The 21,439-nt window shown below is 46.5% G+C and overlaps 1 protein-coding gene across 2 annotated transcripts; it reads right to left on the bottom strand.

Moving 5' to 3' along the window:
- Positions 1-45: 45 nt before the first annotated feature.
- On the bottom strand, positions 46-16,773 carry ITPA (inosine triphosphatase). 2 transcript variants are annotated; one of them, XM_081256296.1, is made up of 9 exons: positions 16,649-16,773; positions 15,005-15,143; positions 7,604-7,663; positions 7,451-7,515; positions 6,763-6,836; positions 5,763-5,794; positions 5,090-5,205; positions 1,707-1,783; positions 46-523 (listed from the first exon to the last, which is right to left on the bottom strand). In XM_081256296.1, exons 1-9 carry the CDS (start codon positions 16,712-16,714, stop codon positions 400-402), a joined length of 753 nt encoding a protein of 250 aa, XP_081112422.1. In that variant the 5' UTR covers positions 16,715-16,773; the 3' UTR covers positions 46-399. The 2 variants fall into 2 exon arrangements, with proteins under 2 accessions (XP_081112422.1, XP_081112423.1); XM_081256297.1 differs by lacking the exon at positions 15,005-15,143 and having other exon boundaries at positions 7,604-7,661; positions 16,649-16,766.
- Between the last annotated feature and the right edge of the window lie 4,666 nt (positions 16,774-21,439).

Below are 21,439 nucleotides of genomic sequence, written 5' to 3'. Positions count from 1 at the left end.
CTGCTCATGCCAAAGGGGACTCAGGAGACAGACACCTGTCTGGGGCAGGTTTCAAAGCAAATATACCCAGTTTATTTTGGAAGCAAGTACCCTCCGGAATTTTTATTTGCTGCATTTAAAAAACATCTAAGGCTGTTTGTGTGGTTCTTCCCCAAACCCTCAACCCTGCCAAGGCCAGTTTTAACACCCAAGGTCCTTTCCGGATTCCAGGCCTGGAGGCTGTAGGAGACCACTGAATCCCTGAGGGCAAGAGGATGGTGTCCTCTGGCCAAAGTTTCCAGGCAGAGCCAGCTGCTCCTGACGGCTGGTAACACCCCCAGGAAGTGGTAACCCTGAAGGCAGTACTTGGACGGGTGCCTGCCTGATAGAGGCGGTTTCAGGCTAGCCCTCCCCGGATCCTCAGGCAGAGTGGTCATCACCAGCTCCAAGTAGAGTCAGGTTGCCAAAGTATTCTTGCAACTCAAGCAGGGCCTGGAAGCGATGGGAGATGGTGTTCTTCTCAGCCTTGGGCATCTCTGCATATCTAAGGGGCAACAGTAGCAGCTCAGAGAAGAGGGAGCCCAGATTCAGGGAGGGTGTGTACACCTCACCTCATCCTGGAGCCCAAAGCTCAAAGAGTCCCTAGGAAAGGGTAGTGGGGCTACCAGCTCCTGGCAACCAGAGTTAATTTTTTAAAAAATCAGAGTCTTAAATTCCCCTGTAGGTAGAAACCCATATTAATAAGTGTGAAAGGATCTTAAACTGGTTCTAGTGTGTCCAAAAGTCATCAAAGGGAAGCTGGGGACAGGGGGATGAGCTGCATGTTTGATCAGCTTTGTCATCTGTTGACGGGAAGCAGTGGGGCCTGACAGAGCAAACACAGCAATCTCCTCCAATGCACTGTGGGGTGGGCAGGTGGGGGCAGGGGGCAGCAGACGAGCCTTGAACAGCCAGCCAGTGGCCTGCCACCCATGGCAAGACTCCAGTGAGGTAAGAATCCCTACTCCAGTTGTTACTTTCACATCTACGCTGTCCAATATGGTGGCTACCAGCCACTGTGGCCATTTAAACCAATTACAACTGAATAAAAATAAATTCTGTTCCTCAGTTGCTCTAGCCACATTTCAGATGCTCCGCAGCCACATGTGGCTAATGGCTACCAGATTGCACAGTGCAGATATAGAGCACTTGTGTCACCAAAGTGCTGCTTCATGTTGTCCTCAGCCCTGCCTGGCTGTTGTGAGGCCTCAGGCCACACTCCCTAAGGGCCCCCCTCCAGCTTGACAAACCTGATTCCAATAATGGCCAACATGTCCCATGTAAATAAGCGGGGGCTAGCATGAAATAATGAGAACACCTGGCACTGTGGGGGTGTAACGTGGTGGCCAAGTGCTAACATTTTTCCAGACTAAATGGGGGTCAGATAATCATCCAACAAAGCTGACAAGCCCAGGTCAGAGCGGGGAAGCCACTGAAGCTACAAAGCTGCTCTGTACTGAGCTGAGCCCGAGAGCCCAGGACTTCAGCTATGCCCAGCTGCCTCCCAGCTGTGGACCGGGCCACCCAGATTCCTTGCATCCACCCCAGCAGAGCTGCCTTCAGCCGGAACGGCACCTCAGAGCCTGCCCCGCCTGTAACCGCGTGCCTGCACCTGGGCGGGGCACTGACCCAACCCAGACCACGGCCATCCCCACCCCACACCCCTGAAAGAAACTGGGGCTCCTTACGTCTGCTCATATCCATCAGGCTGAAAGCAGGGGTCCCAGCCAAAATCTCGGCAGCCACGGGGCACCACAATCCGGCCCTGCCAGAGGAAAGGGGGACAGGTGTGCCATTGGGTGTGGAGGAGATGCACTGTGAGGAGGGCAGTAGCCAGCTTGAGTTTGGTTAGTTTATGAATTTGGTTAAACCCTATTTACTCAAAATATATGATCTCAAGGGGTCTATGGTGCCGGCAAATGTTTGCTGAACACATAAAATGCAGAGCAGGACAGCTCGCTCCCCAGAGACAGGGAGGAACCACATGCTTGATCAGCCCACCGATACCCCTGGGACCAGCCTCCCTCTCTGAAGCTTTGACAAACTGTGACCTCACTGAAGAAGAGAATCAACTTTGAAAGACTGACAGAAAACATTTTCTCCTAATAGGAAGTTTGAGGGCCCTGAACTTTTCAGCCAAGCCCTGTGCCTGCTACTATTACTGCATTTCTCATAATACAAGGGAGGCTCTAACAATTAAATGAAATAACAAAATAGAAATTACTTTGCACAATGTTCAACACAAAAATGAGCTCAGTAAATACTGGCTGTAACAGGCAAATTCCAAAAGGAAAATGTGACAAAGATAACCAGTGTCGGGCTTCCCTGGTGGCGCAGTGGTTGAGAGTCTGCCTGCCGATGCAGGGGACACGGGTTCGTGCCCCAGTCCGGGAAGATCCCACATGCTGCGGAGCGGCTGGGTCTGTGAGCCATGGCCGCTGAGCCTGCGCGTCCGGAGCCTGTGCTCCGCAACGGGAGAGGCCACAGCAGTGAGAGGCCCGCGTACCGCAAAAAAAAAAAAAAAGAACATTCTAGGTGGAAGACACAGCTGTGCCGAGGTCCAGAGATGGAGAAGGGCTTAGCATGTGCACTGCTGAAAGGACAATGTGGCTGGGGTTTACAAAGCACAGGAGAGAACAGAACAAGGAGAAACAAGGCTACTTCAGTTAAAGTCGGGGCTGGCAGCAACAAAGTAGAAACAGCAGCCCAAGCTGGGGAGATAATAGGGAATGGTCGGATGGCAGTGATCAGGCCCCGTCAGCAACATAGGTGCTAGTCAGTCATGGTGCAGGAAGTTGGGCCTGTGGTTGTTCATACTTTTGATTTTTGAGAGAACATTTCTGTGAAAGTAGCAGACCACTAAAACTAACTGTTAAAAATGTAACCAGGGCTTCCCTGGTGGCGCAGTGGTTGAGAGTCCGCCTGCCGATGCAGGGGACACGGGTTCATGCCCCGGTCTGGGAAGATCCCACGTGCCGTGGAGCGGTTGGGCCCGTGAGCCATGGCCATTGAGCCTGCGCGTCCGGAGCCTGTGCTCCGCGACGGGAGGGGCCACGACAGTGAGAGGCCCACATACTGCAAAAAACAAAACAAAACAAACAAACAAAAATGTAACCAGGCAATATGATCCAGCAATCCCATTTCTGGATATATATCCAAAAGAATGAAAACAGGATCTTGAAGAGATATTTGCACACCCACGTTCATAGCAGCATTATGAGCCAAAAAGTGGAAGCCACGCAAGTGTTCATCAATGAATACAGGCAGACCTCGGAGATATTGTGGGTTCAGTTCCAGACCACTGCAATCAGGCAATTATCGCAATAAAGCAAGTCACATGAAATTTTTGGTTTCCTACTGCATATAAAAGTTATGTTTACACTATATTGTAATCTATTAAGTGTGCAATAGCATTATGTCTAAAAAAATGTACATACCTTAATTTTAAAATACTTAATTGCTAAAAATGCTAACCATCAGGCTTCCCTGGTGGCACAGTGGTCGAGAGTCCGCCTGTCGATGCAGGGGATGCGGGTTCGTGCCCCGGTCCGGGAAGATCCCACATGCCGCGGAGCCGCTGGGCCCGTGAGCCATGGCCACTGAGCCTGCGCGTCCGGAGCCTGTGCTCCACAACGGGAGAGGCCACAGCAGTGAGAGGCCCGCGTACCGCAAAAAAAAAAAAGCTAACCATCGTCTGACAATGCAGGATTGCCACAAACTTTCAATTTGTAAAAACATAATATCTGTGAAGCTCAATAAAACGAGGTATGCCTGTAAACGGATAAACGAAAAAGTGGTATACATAATCAATGGAATATTATTCAGCCTTAAAAAAGGAGATCCTGTCACATGTTACAACATGGATGAAACCTGAGGACATTATGCTAAGTGAGATAAGCCAGTCACAAAAAAACAAACACTGCAGGATTCCACTTATATGATGTATCTGAGGTAGCTGAACTCTTGGCAACAGAAAGTAGAATGGTGGTTGCCAGGTGCTGGGGAGATGAGGGGAAGGTGGAGTCGTTATTCAATGGGCATAGTTTCAATTCTGCAAGATGAGAAAGTTCTAGAGATCTGGTGCACAACAGTGTATACTATTGTATTGTACACTTAAAAATGAAGATGGTAATTTCTGTCACCTGTTTTTTCACCACAAAAATTAAAAATCTAATCAGGGAGCGTAAAGTAAAACATCTGTGGACAGTCCCTGTGGAGCCACTGGCATAGGGCTATGGGAGCTATGGTGGGGCTCTGGATTTTATCCTGAGCAGAAAGGACAAAGCAGAGAAATGATGTGCCTGAAGGTACACTCCCGCCACGGGGAGGGGACGGATGGGCTGGGGCAGTGGGGGGAGCAGGCCAGCCCAGAGGGTGGTCTGGACCCTGTGAGAAGCAGCTGAACCTATGGTCTGATAGGTAAGCATGGGGGAACTGAAGGGCAGTTTTTTTTTTTTTTTTGCAGTATGCGGGCCTCTCACTGTTGTGGCCTCTCCTGTTGCGGAGCACAGGCTCCGGACGCACAAGCTCAGGGGCCATGGCTTACAGGCCCAGCCGCTCCGAGGTATGTGGGATCTTCCCGGACCGGGGCACGAACCCGTGTCCCCTGCATCGGCAGGCGGACTCTCAACCACTGTGCCACCAGGGAAGCCCTGAAGGGCAGTTTTGAAAGGAATGAGTTGGGGGGAGAAGGAAGATTCTATATGAACGTAGAAAGTTGGAAAGGCTGTGAGATGTTCAAGGGAAGCTGTTGCCTCAGCAGTGGGATGAGGAGATTCAAGCTTGGAGAAATCTGGGCTATAGATGTAGCTCTAGGAGTTGTCACCTTCAGTTTCCACATCTGCTTCTCAGGAGAGCATACACTGCAGAGCTCTGGGTATACCAGGCCCCAACAGCTGTAAGCCATTGTGCCTTTCCAAACACCAGACTCAGGGGTCAAATAAGTTTTGGGATTGACAGGACTTCTAGCTGTGGTACCCAGGGGCGTGCCCTCCCCACCACAGTCCTGCAGCATCACCGCGAGTCACAGCGCCCTCTGGCGGCACGCGGGGGAAGGAGCATGGGTACGCACCGAGGTCCGGCCCCTGAAGAGGCGCACAGGCTCACTTGGGTCCCCAGTGCTGAGCGCGAACGTGCAGAGTGCATAGGCCGACTTGTCTTGGAACCCAGCCAGGAGCTGGTGGAGACCTGCGCGCAGGTGCAGTGAGGGCTCAGGGCACTCTATGCTGCCCAGCCCCAGCCCCCTCTCCGCACTCAAGGGGCCCAGGTGGCGAGGGGAGTTATACATATCACCAAATAGGCCCTGCACTGATAACCCCGGAAGTTGGGTGATGGGGACGTGGGGTTCCTTATTCTACCACTGTGGGCTTCAGCGTATGAGCTGCTGGGACGAGGAGGAGCAACAGGGTGTCCCCCTCCCCGCCCCCCACTGAGGCAAGGACAGCAAGCAGTGGGGAGAGTCCCTCTCTGAGCCAGAATCAACTAGAGCCCCTTTGTCCCTCAAACGCAAAGCTCTCACCACCCACCCCCACCCCATCCACTCCTCCCAAATCTCAGTGCTCCCTGGCACCAGGTATATAGGGAGAGTGTGAGCTGTAGATTATAGATGGGGAAACTGAGGTGAATGGAGATTCCGTGAAGGGGATGGAACCCGAGATTCCTGATTACTAGTTGGAGCTCCTCCCGTAGAAGCCACAGATTCTTAATTTCAAACAAGTCTAAAGAAAGAGACATGGGGATAATACCTTCAGGCTTTAACTTCTCCAGAAACCACTTTCTGCAAGAGAAATAAAGGTGAGTCAGACACCACAAGCAGATGGATGTTCTTACCACCTTGTTTCTGGGCTGCGTCCCCCAGGGATTAGAGCCCTGCGAGAGCCAAGGAGAAAAGATAAAGAATGTCTCAACTCAAAATGAAGAGAAATAATCCAATAGGAAAAAGGAAATGGAGACAAAGAGGCAATCCACAAAACAACTGATAAACCAGTGAAGCCCTCAATCTCACTGGTAATTAGGGAAATGCAAAATAAAATTGTATGTGGTAACATTTCCCACTCCCGCCATTACAAAATACTAAAAAGTCATAAAACAGTGCTGGTAAGAATATGGAGCAATGTACACTGTAAGTGTGTAGGGGTGCTACTGCCTTGGCAAACAAATCAGCAATCCAAAAGTTAAAGATACAGTTAACCCTTGAACAACATGAGTTTGAACTGCATATGTTCACTTATACATGGATATTTTTCAGTAGTAAATACTACAGTAACATACAGTTGAATCCACTGATATGGAAAGCCAACTGTAAGTTAAATGCTCGTTAACCCCCCCCCCGAGTTGTTCAAGGGTCAACTGTATACATACCCAAGACCTAACAAATTGGGGTATTTGTACCCTAGAGATACACAAAGACCTTCTGAGGGGGTCCAGGGTACTGGAGAGCTTTAAGGAAATCCATCTGCAGATCTCAACTTCCTTATTTCCTCTTTCCTGAAACTGATCTGCCCACGAATGTACCTCTCCAATGGGTGAGTTCCCCTTGCCCATCTCAACTTACACAATCACATTCTTACACTTTACAAAAGAAAGGTATGCCTCTTCCCCATCCCTAATCCTCCCTCAAGACGATCTGACATACTGGTGTTGATGCCAAGACAGTGAATGACCCGCAGTATCAAGTAACAAATCATTTCAAAGTTCAAGTGGTTTTGTGGCCAGGGCCCTGCAAAAGGGTGGGGGAGCACTCACATGTAGGGGCCAGGGAGGCCCCCAAGGGCGTTGAAGCACAAACAGGTGTCTTCCACCAGTACAGGGCCCTGCACCTGCAGCACAAGGACATGCAGCCCTGAGACCCGCGCCCAGCAGCAGGCCCCATCTCCACCCTGAATTCCTCGGCCACCCAAGCCAGGGCCACACTCACAGCTAGCTGGGATGTGTAACAGCAGCAGCAGATAGAGGTCTATCTGCTCTGGGTAACAGCCATTGACTAATCTCTTATCTTCATTTTAAAGGTAGGGACATCAAAGCCTTGGCAGGTTGTAAAGTTTGCTCCAGGTACAGTGATAGGAGAGCTGGGATTCATACTCAAGCGGCCTGACTGTTTACAAAGCACTCTTTTTCAGTTCCACAGAGATGTGTGAGTGCAGGGTGGATGTATGTGGGGAGAATGTAGGGGTGGAATGTATGTACCTGAGAATTGGGAAGAGTGAATTATGTGTGTGTGTGGTCATCTAGGGGGATACTATGCAGTCAAAGTTGAGAAAGGAAGGCAGTATTCCAGAGCCAACATTAACTGACTCCAGCCTAGCTAAGCCTGGAAAGGTCCTTCAAGTCATTATAAACTGTGCCCACCATATTCTCTACCCATCCCCAGCAGGCACAGACCCCAGGAGCCACCAGACAAGAGGCGCAAGTACAGGACGTGTGGAGCAATCACCTGGCGAGCTGCCTCCTGACACTTCCGAATGGAAATCTCATCAGGCTCTCCTTGGTACTCTGGCACTTATCAGAGAAACAGACACACCGTCAGGTCACAGAGAGAGAGAGAAATTGAATCATCTTTTAAAAATAGAACTAATCAGAGACATACGGTCAATCTTCTGTGCCACCAAAGTGCATGGAAACTTATCTCCTAGAATCTGAATGACCTGTTCCAAAATGAAAGAACATTTATCACCATTTGTTTAACTATTCCCCATTACTACACAAGCTGTCACCCACCTTTCTCGTCAGGTAACTCTCCTGTCAGTCCCCTAAAGCTCACCAAGTCAAGCCCACGAGCCTCACCCCAGCCTTCAGGGTCCCACCCCAGCAGGTCAGCTCCCCCATCTCCTCACTCTCCGATCCCTCCCTCCTACTTCAGGTCTCTGTTCATGCTAACCACCTACCTAGAACACCCTCTTCCTTTCCCAGTGCTCCCCAAACCTATCCTTTGGGCCAGGAATTTTCTATCAGGGGTTACCCAGAATTCAGGAGGTCTGTGAACTTGGATTAGAAAAAAAAAAAAAAAAAACGCTTTATTTTCACTAACCGCTACCTGAAATTTAGCATCCCTTTCAATAGTGAATATAGAAAACAAACACAAATAGCATTAGCATCTCCTGTGATATTTAACCCTATTAAAATCACAGATGTTGTCATATCCCATTACAGTTGTAGCAGATATCTCAAAATATCATTTACAAGGGGCAGAGTCAAGATGGCGGCATGGGAAGACGCAGAGTTCGTGTCTCCCTACAACTAGGGCACCTGCCAGATGCTGGTGGGAGACCTTGATGCCCAAGGAGACGGGAAGAACCCCCAAGTGAACGGCTCCTGCGATGGGAGCTCTGAGTCTGAACCACTGGACTAACAAGAGAACCTCAGACCTCAGGGAATATTCATTGGAGTGAGGTCTCCCGGAGGTCCTCATCTCAGCACCAAGACCCAGCGCTATCCAACAGCCTACAAACTCCAGTGTTGGAAGCCTCAGGCCAAACAACCAGTTAAACAGGAACACAATCCCACCCATCAGAAAAAATGAGAGGGTAAAAAAGTATGTCACAGATGAAGGAGCATGGTAAAAACCTATAAGACCAAATAAATGAAGAGGAAATAGGCAATCTACCTGAAAAAGAATTCAGAGTAATGGTAGTAAAGACGATCCAGAATCTCAGAAGTAGAATGGAGGCACAGACTAAGAAAATACAAGAAATGTTTAACAAAGTTCTAGAAGAACTGAAGGACAAACAGAGATGAAAGCACAATAACTGACATGAAAAATACACTAGAAGGAATCAATAATAGGATAACTGAGGCAGAAGAACAAATATAAGTGAGCTGGAAGACAGAATGCTAGAAATAACTGCCAAGGAGCAGAATAAAGAAAAAAGAATGAAAAGAATCAAAGACAATCTCAGAGACCTCTGGGACAATACTAAACACACCAACATTCGAATTATAGGGGTCCCAAATAAGAAGAGAAAAAGAAAGGGTCTGAGAAAATATTTGAAGAGATTATAGTGGAAAACTTCCCTAACATGGGAAAGGAAATAGCCACCCAGGTCCAGGAAGCGCAGAGAGTCCCATACAGGATAAACCTTAGGAGAAACACAGCAAGACACATATTAATCAAACTAACAAAAATTAAATTCAAAGAAAAAATATTAAAAGCAGCAAGGGAAAAGCAAAAAATAACATACAAAAGAATCCCCATAACATTATCAACTGATTTTTCAGCAGAAACTCTGCAGTCCAGAAGGGAGTGGCAGGATATACTTAAAATGATGAAAGAGAAAAAACTACAACCAAGATTACTCTACCCAGCAAGGATCTCATTCAGAGTCAACAGAGAAATCAAAAGCTTTTCAGACAAGCAAAAGGTAAGAGAATTCAGCACCACCAAACCAGCTTTACAACAAATGCTAAAAAAACTTCTCTAGGCAGGAAACACAAGAGAAGAAAAAGACCCACAAAAACAAACCCAAAACAATTAAGAAAATGGTAATAGGAACATACATATCGATAACAACCTTGAATGTAAATGGATTAAATGTCCCAACCAAAAGACACAGACTGGCTGAATGGATACAAAAACAAGACCCATATATATGCTGTCTACAAGAGACCCACTTAAGACCTAGGAACACAAACAGACTAAAAGTGAAGGGATGGAAAAATATATTCTATGCAAATGGAAATCAAAACAATGTTGGAGTAGCAATACTCGTATCAGATAAAATAGACTTAAGGGCTTCCCTGGTAGTACAGCGGTTAAGAATCTGCCTGCCAATGCAGGGGACACAGGTTCAATCCCTGGTCCAGGAAGATCCCACATGCTGTGGAGCTACTAAGCCCATGCACCACAACTACTGAGCCTGTGCTCTAGAGCCCGTGAGCCACAACTACTGAGCCCATGTGCCACAACTACTGAAGCCTGCATGCCTAGAGCCTGTGTTATGCAACAAGAGAAGCCACCTCAATGAGAAGCCTGCACACTGCCACAAAGAGTAACCCCTGCTTGCCGCAACTAGAGAAAGCCCAGCAACGAAGACCCAACACAGCCAAAAATAAATAAATAAAATAAATTTATTTTTAAAAATAGACTTTAAAATAAAGACTGTTACAAGAGATAAGGAAGGACAGTACATAATGATCAAGGGATCAATCCAAGAAGAAGATATAACAATTATAATCGTTTATGCACCCAACATAGGAGCACCTCAATACATAAGGCAAATGCTAACAACCATGAAAGGGGAAATCAACAGTAACACAATAATAGTAGGGGACTTTAACACTTCACTTACCCCAATGGACAGATCATCCAAACAGAAAATAAATAAGCAAACACAAGCTTTAGATGACACAATAGACCAGATAGATTTAATTGATATTTATAGAACATTCCACCCGAAAGTGGCACATTACACTTCCTTCTCAAGTGCACATGGAACATTCTCCAAGACAGATCACATCTTGGGTCACAAATCAAGCCTCGGAAAATTTAAGAAAATTGAAATTGTATCAAGCATCTTTTCTGACCACACTGTTATGTGGAAATCAATTACAGGAAAAAAACTGTAAAAAACACAAATACATGGAGGATAAACAGTGCACTACTAAGTAACCAAGAGATCACTAGAGAAATCAAAGAAATAAAAGAATACATAGAAACAAATGACAACAAAAACACGATGATTCAAAACCTATGGGATGCAGCAAAAGCAGTTCTAAGAGGGAAGTTTATAGCAATTCAATCGCACCTCAAGAAACAAGAAAAATCTCAAATAAACAATCTAACCGGGCTTCCCTGGTGGCGCAGTGGTTGAGAGTCCGCCTGCCGATGCAGGGGACGCGGGTTCGTGCCCCGGTCCGGGAAGATCCCACGTGCCGCGGAGCAGCTAGGCCCGTGAGCCATGGCTGCTGAGCCTGCGCATCCAGAGCCTGTGCTCCGCAACGGGAGAGGCCACAACAGTGAGAGGCCCGCGTACCGCAAAAACAAACAAAACAAAACAACAACAACAACAAAAAAACAATCTAACCCTACACCTAAAGCAACTAGAGAAAGAAGAACAAAGAAAACCTAAAGTCAGTAGAAGGAAAGAAATCATAAAGATCAGAGCAGAAATAAATGAAACAGAAATGAAAACAACAGCAAAAATCAATAAAACTAAAATTTGGTTCTTTGAGAAGATAAACAAAATTGATAAACCCTTAGCCAGACTCATCAAGAACAAAAGGGAGAGGACGCAAATCAATAAAATTAGAAATGAAAAAGGAGAAATCACAACTGACACTGCAGAAATACAAAGGATTATAAGAGACTACTACAGACAACTATATGCCAATAAAATGGACAACCATGAGGAATGGACAAATTCTTGGAAATGTACAATTTTCCAAGACTGAGCCAGGAAGAATTAGAAAATATAAACAGACCTATCACAAGTAATGAAATTGAAACTGTAATTAAAAATCTTCCAACAGGACTTCCCTGGTGGCACAGTGGTTAAAAATCTGCCTGCCAATGCAGGGGACACAGGTTCGACCCCTGGTCCGAGAAGACCCCATATGCCACGGAGCAACTAACCCCATGTGCCACACCTACTGAGCCTATGCTCTAGAGTCCACAAGCCACAACTACTGAGCCCATGTGCTGCAACTACTGAAGCCCACCTGCCGAGAGCCCATACTCCACAACAAGGGAAACCACCACAATGAGAAGCCTGTGCACCACAACGAAGAGTAGCCCTGGCCTGCCACAACTAGAGAAAGCCCACGCACAGCAACGAAGACCCAACGCAGCCAAACATAAATAAATAAAAATAAATAAATTTATATATATAAAAAATCTTCCAACAAACAGAAGTCCAGGACCAGATGGCTTCACAGGTGAATTCTATCAAACATTTAGAGAAGAGCTAACACCAATCCTTCTCAAACTCTTCCAAAAAACTGCAGAGGGAGGAATGCACCCAAATTCGTTCTATGAAGCCACCATCACCCTGATACCAAAACCAGAATAAGATATCACAAAAAAAGAAAATTATAGTCCAATATCACTGATGAACATAGATGCAAAAATCCTGAACAAAATACTAGCAAACAGAATCCAACAATATATTAAAAGGATCATACATCAGATGCAAGGATTCTTCAATATACGCAAATCAATCAATGTGATACACCATATTAACAAATTAAGGAATAAAAACCATGTGATCATCTCAATAGATGCAGAAAAAGGTTTTGAAAAAATTCAACACCCTTTTCCGATAAAAACTCTCCAGAAAATGGGCATAGAGGGAAACTACCTCAACATAATAAAGGTCATATATGACAAACCCACAGCAAACATACTCAATGGTGAAAAACTGAAAGCATTTCCTCTAAGATCAGGAACAAGACAAGGATGTCCTCTCTCACCACTCTTATTCAACATAGTTTTCGAAGTCCTAGCCATGGCAATCAGAGAAGAAAAAGAAATAAAAGGAATACAAATTGGATAAGAAGTAAAACTGTCACTCTTTGCAGATGACATGATACTATACATAGAAAATCCTAAAGATGCCACCAGAAGACTACTAGAATTAATCAACGAATTTGGTAAAGTTGCAGGATACAAAGTTAATGCACAGAAATCTCTGGCATTCCTATACACTAACAACGAAAAATCAGAAAGAGAAATTAAGGAAACAATCCCATTTACCACTGCAACAGAAAGAATAAAATACCTAGGAATAAACCTATCTAAAGAGGAGAAAGACTTATACTCGGAAAACTATAAAACACTGATGAAAGAAATCAAAGATGACATAAACAGATGGAGAAATATACCATGTTCTTGGATTGGAAAATCAATATTATGAAAATGACTATACTACCCAAAGCAATCTACAGATTCAATGCAATCCCTATCGAACTACCAATGGCATTCTTCACAGAATTAGAACAAAAAATTTTACAATTTGTAATGGAAACACAAAAGATCCTGAATAGCCAAAGCAATACTGAGAAAGAAAAACAGAGCTGGAGGAATCAGGCTCCCTGACTTCAAACTATACTACAAAGCTACAGTAATCAAGACAATATGGTACTGGCACAAAAACAGAAATATAGATCAAGGTACAGATAGAAAGCCCAGAGATAAACCCATGCACATATGATCACCTAATTTATGACAAAGGAGGCAAGGACATACAATGGAGAAAAGACAGCCTCTTCAGTAAGTGGTGCTGGGAAAACTGGACAGCTACATGTAAAAGAATGAAATTAGAACACCACCTAACACCACACACAAAAATAAACTCCAAATGTATTAAAGACCTAAATGTAAAACCAGACACTATAAAACTCTTAGAGGAAACCATAGGAAAAACACTCTTTGACATAAACCACAACAAGATGTTTTTTGACCCACCTCCTAGAGTAATGAAAATAAAAACAAAAATAAACAAATGGGACCTAGTTAAACTTAAAAGCTTTTGCACAGCAAAGGAAACCATAAATAAGATGAAAAGACAACCCTCAGAATGGGATAAAATATTTGCAAATGAAACAACGAGCAAAGGATTAATCTCCAAAATATACAAACAGCTCATGGAGCTCAATATCAAAAAAAGAAACAACCCGGGCTTCCCTGGTGGTGCAGTGGTTAAGAATCTGCCTGCCAATGCAGAGGACACGGGTTTCAACCCTGGTCTGGGAAGATCCCACATGCCACGGAACAACTAAGCCTGTGCACCACAACTACCGAGCTACTGAGCCTGCGCTCTAGAGCCCGCAAGCCACAACTACTGAGCCCCCGTGCCACAGCTACTGAAGCCCACGTGCCTAGAGCCCATGCTCCGCAACAAGAGAAGCTACCGCAATGAGAAGCCTGCGCGCCACAACAAAGAGTAGCCCCTGCTCACCACAACCAGAGAAAAGCCCACGCACAGCAACGAAGACCCAACGCAGCCAAAAATAAAAATAAATTAAAATAAAATAAAATAAATTAAAAAAAAAACAATTAAAAAATGGGCAGAAGACCTAAATAGACATTTCACCAAAGAGGACATACAGATGGCCAAGAGGCACATGAAAAGATGCTCAACAAATCAAATGCAAATCAAAACCACAATGAGGTATCACCTCACACTGGTCAGAATGGCCATTATCAAAAAATCTAGAAATAATAAATGCTGGAGAGGGTGTGGTAAAAAGGGAACCCTCCTGCACTGTTGGTGGGAATGTAAATTGATACAACCACTATGGAGAGCAGTATGGAGGTGCCTTGAAAAATTAAAAATAGAACTACCATATGACCCAGCAAACCCCACTACTCGGCATATACCCTGAGAAAACCATAATTCAAAAAGAGACATGCACCACAATCTTCATTGCAGCACTATTTACAATAGGCAGGACAAGGAAGCAAACTAAATGTCCACTGACGGATGAATGGATAAAGAAGATGTGGCACATATATACAATGGAATATTACTCAGCCATAAAAAGAAATGAAATAGAGTTATTTGTAGTGAGGTGGATGGACCTAGAGTCTGTCATACAGAGTGAAGTAAAGAAAAACAAATACCATATGCTAACGCATATATATGGAATCTAAAAAAAACTGGTACCGATGAACCTAGTGGCAGGGCAGGAATAAAGACGCAGACATACAGAATGGACTTAAGGACACGGCAGCGGGGGAGGGGGAAGCTGGGGCGAAGTGACAGAAGCATCGACATATACACACTCCAAATGTAAAATAGCTAGTGGGAAGCAGCGGCATAGCACAGGGAGATCAGCTCAGTATGCATTAATAAAGCATATGTAACTGGATCACAAATATTTATAATAGTTTGAGAATTGTAAATCAATAGAATTGATTTCCTTTGTAATCCTATGTATTTTATTTTGTACATTTAAAAATATTTTCCTGAGAAAGGGTCCAGAGGCTTCATCACTCTGCCAATGGGGTACCATGAGATGAAGAGTTAAAACTCCCTATTTTAAGGCCTTCCCTCATGGCGCAGTGGTTGAGAGTCCGCCTGCCGATGCAGGGGACACGGGTTCGTGCCCTGGTCCGCAAAGATCCCACATGCCGCGGACCGGCTAGGCCCATGAGCCATGGCCGCTGAGCCTGCGCGTCCGGAGCCTGTGCTCTGCAACGGGAGAAGCCACAACAGTGAGAGGCCCGCGTACCGCAAAAAAAAAAAACAAAAAACCTCCCAATTTTAGGCCAACTTCAACTCCATTTTCTCCAGTGAGCCTCCTCTGGCTACTCCAGCATCTTCTCTTTTTTTCCTCCTTTTTTTGGGGGGCCATGCCACATGGCTTACAGGATCTTAGTTTCCCGACCAGGGATCCAACCCGGGCCCCGGCAGTGAAAGCTGGAATCCTAACCACTGGACTTCCAGGGAATTCCCTCCCTCTTCTTTAAATGTGGGATGGCCACATTCTCAACCAGAGGTAGAGATGGCCTTGGGAGCTGGCACCCACCATTTTGCATGGGGCTCTGTTCAGTGTGGCACTGCCTGTCTGCTTGTCTGGTCTGGCCTCAAGATCCCAAACCTTTTATCAGCACAGGGCTCTGACTTCTGAGGCCACCCTGTAACAGCACACAAGTGTCATTGGTCCCTATGCTGTAGACAAATGACCCTAATGACTGCACCCCATTGGTCTGCCTCAGACATCTAGTGGGTGTCATCCTGATTCTCCACACATGACCCACATCCTTGACCATGGCTGACTAAGAAAGGGCAAACCTTTGATCCAAGTAAGGCCAATCAGAGCTGATACCTGGCAGAAGCCTTACTGCCTCCTCCATCAGAAGGGAAAAATGCAGAAAGACCTCAAAAGGAAAAGGGATGAGCATCCAGAGAGAACTAGAAGGACAAATAAACCCCTCGACAGGGACTCCTGAGAAAGACTCCTCAAGCCCTGTGGGACAGCATACGATTGTCACCTGGCTGTTTACATGAGCTCCCTGTGTCTCTCTACTATTTGCAGCCAAAGCGGTTCCATCAACCCCCAGAATTCTCAGAGCCGACCACAAAGTCCCTGTAGGCAGGAACTTTGGATCCACTGCCTCCTTCACTCCTCCTCTCCATTGCGCTGTGAATCAGACCTCCTGAATAATGGCCATTTCAGAGATGGCGGAAAGAGGCTGGGAGAGGCTGAGGACCACATTTCTGGACCGTGGTGGGGTGTGGAAGTCAGTTTGGATGCCTCGCCCCACACCCTGTCCGGCCCCTGCCAACCCCAGGACAACAACGGGGTCTGGATCCGCTCGAGAGAGGTGTCAGGGTCCCGGTTTGGGACCTAGCTTAAGAGGTGACCTTTGGGACAAGTGTTAAGGACCCTACCACTCCTTCAGCTTCCGATGCCCCTAAGCTCACAAGCCCTGTGCCCGGATTTGTCAAGGCCCTCATTCTATCGAGTCCAACCCCGGGTCACCCCCACTCCGCATACGTGCCGGTCCACTCCGCGCGGCCCATCCCCTTCCCGATCCAACCCATCCCTCCCGGTCGGACTCTGTTCCCCCTCTGCTCTTCCACCCGCGTGCTTCCCTCCGCCTGGAAGCCACTTCTCCGCCTTCTCCCCAGCCAACCTTGCCACACGCTACCCCCCAACCGCCTCCTGGTCGGCTTCCCACCCCTCCCGTCACCTCCTCCAGCTTCTTGGCGTTCCCCGTGACAAACACTATCTTCTTCCCGGAGAAGGAGGCCGCCATTGTGAACCACGAGTACCTGGCCGGCTCACCGGAAGCCCCTCTACTTCCGCCTGGCGGCGGAAGGGGGTGGCTCGGTTTCCGGCCTGGGGTCCCAGGAAGGCCGGCTGTGGATTTTGTTGCGTGCTGCGCGCTATGATGGCGGAGGCAGCTGCAGTCTGGGCACCTTAGGGGCGGGAATGCTGCGCTGGGCGCCCAGAATCTTTGCTCAGATCCCCGGGAGCACAGCGCCCTTTTCCGTTTGAGCAGCCTGGGGCCCCGGGCGCTAGAAGGGAGGAGAAGGGCTCGGCCCTCCTGCGTCGGATTTGCTGGGGTCTTCCCAACGCTGGAGGTTGTGTAAGCCGAGACCAGTCCCTCCCGCAAAGAGACGCTCTCCTCAAGGTCAGAAGAGACCTTTCCAGCCACCTGCCCCACCCCTGCTTTCGCCCCTCTCTGGGACAGGGACACCGAGGAAGCAAAGAAGCCCAGCGTACCTACCTCGAGGCTGGTGATGAACTGCCTAGGCTCTGGACGATTCGCCTTAACCGCGGGCACTTTAAAGCTGTCTCTGGAAACTGTTTCCTTCTGGACAAGGGCCCCCAAACCTGGGTCTTTATCCTGACCTCACCTTCAGCCTCGCTTCCTTAGTTCCTCCTTGCTTGCCAGCTCTTATCTACTTGACTATGATCTTAAACTTGGCATAGCCTAAATCTAGCCCGGTCTTTCCCCCCATCTACCAGATTTGCGACTTCAGTATTTAGACTCCCTTATTACCTCATCCCTCCAGTCCTTTAAGTCCATCATCCCTTCTCAGCCACATCTTTTCATCCCAAACACAGCAAAGAGTAGAAAGTGCCCCAGCAGACCCACCTGTGCGATAGGCCTTGACCCACTGCTGACACCCCCACTGGGCAATTCAGCTGTCTCCCTCCTTCATGGACTCACAACCAAAGGTTAACAGTAAGGGCAGATTCAGGGCCAGCTCTGCTCCTGGTGAGGCAACTCCTGTCAGAGGAGTGTCATCGGAAGTCTGGAGGACTGTCAATGCCTGATGAGTTATTTTCATTAATGTTAAAGACCTCTAATAATCTGGATGATTTTTTTTTTTAGATCCCAGAATTTGTCCTCGTGGGGGGGGGGAAATCCCATTGCTCAACGACTTTACCATAGCGGGAGTATTGCATAGGCCAGAAGGCCTCACTGTGTCCTAAGGCAGGTCCTGAAGTTTCCCATTCTACCATGTGATCCCTTTCTACCATGTGATTTGCGAGGCTCCTTGGAGTTGGCCTGAGAAGTAGTGGGTTACATCAGGAAGTGGTTGCTTTCCCTGTATGTCATTTGTCTTCCTAATTCATGAAGTCATGGTGAATCCTCAGGGAGGTGGAGGGGCAGAAGAGGTTCCCGGCAGCAAAGCCGACCTCCTGACTATTGAAAGCTTCAGCTACAGGGTTATTAAGCATGGAGTATTGGAAATGAGTATTCACTTTAGATAGACCTCACTCTGAATCTGAAGGTCTTGGGGAATTCCCTGGCTGTCCAGTGATTAGGACTCTGCTTTCACTGCCGAAGGCCCGTGTTCAGTCCCTGGTCAGGGAACTAAGATCCCGCAAGCCAATAAATAAATTGTAAATAGTTAGATAAATAAATCTGAAGGTCTTGGGGCCCAAGAGCTTGGCAGGGTGGGGGGGAGGGGAGGAAGGAGATGTGTGAATACCTAAAATTGTTTGCAGAAGTTTGTGTATGTGTGATCTTTAGTTAGGATCCTTGGTTGCAAGCGACAGAAATCCTCTTAGGCAACAACAAAACAAAAAAGAAATGCATCGGGGCTTCCCTGGTGGCGCAGTGGTTGAGAGTCCGCCTGCCGATGCAGGGGACACGGGTTCGTGCCCCGGTCTGGGAGGATCCCACATGCCGCGGAGCGGCTGGGCCCGTGAGCCATGGCTGCTGAGCCTGTGCGTCCGGAGCCTGTGCTTCGCAACGGGAGAGGCCACAACAATGAGAGGCCCACATACCGCAAAAAAAAAAAAAAAAAAAAAAAAAAGAAATGCATCGATTGCTTCACTTAACTGGTGAGCCAGGGTAAATAGGTTCTTAGTTTCTCTGAGCAGAAAGGAAGGGGACTGCATTATTCATTAAGTAGCCTATGCCAGAATTAAAATGTAAATTTTTTTTAATTATTATTTTTTAAATTTTTGGCTGGGTTGGGTCTTCGTTGCTGCGTGCAGTCTTTCTCTAGTTGCGGTGAATGGGGGCTACTCTTCAGTGTAGTGCGCGGGCTTCTCATTGCAATGGCTTTTCTTTGTTGTGGAGCACGGGTTCTAGGCACGTTGGCTTCAGTAGTTGTGGCACATGGGCCCAGTAGTTGTGGCTAGCGGGCTCTAGAGCACAGCTCAGTAGTGTGGCACACGGGCTTAGTTGCTCCACAGCATGTGGGATCTTCCCGGACCAGGGCTTGAACCCATGTCCCCTGCATTGGCAGGCGGATTCTTAACCACTGTGCCACCAGGGAAATCCCTAAAATGTAAATTTTTATTTCCTTTAGCAAGGAATATGACAGAAAATCTCTTTGGAATTGCACTTCCCTCGTTATGGAGGAAACCAAGTTAAGCAAAGAAGGACAATTCTTGCCCTCGAAGGAGATTGTCAGGTCCTATCAATTCTGCCTCTGAAATAGTTCTTGAATCAGTCCCCTCCTCACTACTCCAATGCTACTGTCATGAATCCAGCCCTGTTCTGTTCTTACCTGGACCAGGGCAGCAGCTGTCTCACTGTTGTTCTCCCTGCCATCTTCCACCCCACTCAGTCTGCCCACAAACCTTAAGCAACATGCTTAGGGTCCAGAACCCTGACAATCTGAGAACTCCAAATGAAAGCTGTGAAAGTGATATAATCTGAGGCAGCAAGGAAGTTATATCTGTTGACAGTTTTTTGTTTCACCGTTCCAAACAACTTTCTATGCACATGCAAATTACACACAAAAATGTATCAAGTCTTAATTTTTACTTTTTAACAATATTTTTTATTATGGAAAATTTCAAAGTTGCACAAAAATGTCAAACTTACCAAAAAAAAAAAAGCAGTATAATGAGCCCCTATATAACCATTGACCAGCTTTAACGATTATCAACATTTATATGTTTTAAAAGCACTGTCCTGCCCTTTTTGCTTGTTTATAAATTATGAACTATTTCAAAATTACAGAAAATCATAAATGCTCAAGTTCCCACCATTCCAATTTTTTCTTTTTTTTGCGGTACGCGGGCCTCTCACTGTTGTGGCCTCTCCCGCTGCGGAGCACAGGCTCCGGACGCGCAGGCTCAGCGGCCATGGCTCACGGGCCCAGCCGCTCCGCGGCATGTGGGATCTTCCCGGACCCGGGGCACGAACCCGTGTCCCCTGCATCGGCAGGCGGACTCAACCACTGCACCACCAGGGAAGCCCCTAGGTTTTTATTTGAAACAACTTTATTGAGGTAGAATTTGCCCCCAGTTTTGTTTTTGTTTGTTGGTTGTTTTTTTTTTTTTTTTGGCCGCACCACATGGCATGTGGGATTTTAGTTCCCAGACCAGGGATCGAACCCGTGCCCTCTGCATTGGAAGTGCTGAGTCTTAACTACTGGACTGCCAGGGAAGTCCCAGTTTTGTTTTTCTTTTTTAACAGTGTCAAGAATTAAAAGAAAATTTAAATTTCCTGTGAGTATTTAATTTCCTAGTGCTCACTATGGAAAACTGGATCAATAATTCTTGTACAACCCAATAAGTTACTTTAAAATGGTGTGAAATTGCAAGTCTGAGTACAAAAGTATATTACAATTTATTGTTTTGAAGATTTGGTCTCCACTTTTAATGAGATCAGATGTCACAGATATAGGCAAAGCTCTGCCATTAATGCCATCCAACTTCTTTCCTCCCCAAAGGTAACTGCTATTCTGAAGTTGGTACGTATCATTCCCAAACATCTTTTTTACTTTTTCTGCATATGTATGCTTCCATAAACACTGTGGTATTGTTTAGTGCTTTTAAGACATACATAAGGGGCCTCCCTGGTGGCACAGTGGTTGAGAGTCCGCCTGCCGATGCAGGGGATACGAGTTTGTGCCCTGGTCTGGGAAGATCCCACATGCCGCGGAGCGGCTAGGCTCGTGAGCCATGGCCGCTGAGCCTGCGCGTCCGGAGCCTGGGCTCCGCAACGGGAGAGGCCGCAACAGTGAGAGGCCCGCGTACCGCAAAAAAAAAAAAAAAAAAAAAAAACAACCTATAAATGTCACGCTGCACATAACCATTTGCAATAATTTCCACTTAACTTTTTACTCCCCAGAATTCATTTTAAAGTTAAAAATTAGGGCCTCTCATTTGCAGCAACACGGATGCAGCTAGAGATTATCATACTAAGTGAAGTAAGTCAGAAAGAGAAAGCCACATACCATATATCTCTTATATGTGGAATCTAATATATGACAAATGAGCCTATCTATGAAACAGAAACAGACTCACAGACGTATAGAACAGACTTGTGGTTGTCAAGGGGTTGCAGGAGGGATGGAGTGGGAGGTTAGGGTTAGCAGATGTAAGCTATTATTGATATATATGGAATAGATAAACAAGCGCCTACCTTCTGTGTTCCTATAGCACAGAGAACTATATTCAGTATCCTATGATAAACCATAATGGAAAAGAATATTAAAAAAAAAAAGTAGGGAATTCCCTGGCAACCCAGTTGTTAGGACTCTGTGCTTTTACTGCCAAGGGC

The sequence above is a fragment of the Mesoplodon bidens genome, assembly GCF_964165515.1.
Source record: "Mesoplodon bidens genome assembly, chromosome: 15".
In the NCBI taxonomy this organism is placed as follows: Eukaryota; Metazoa; Chordata; class Mammalia; order Artiodactyla; family Ziphiidae; genus Mesoplodon; species Mesoplodon bidens.
The sequence above is the reverse complement of the archived record's forward strand: the minus strand, read 5'-3'. Positions and strand labels throughout refer to the sequence as shown.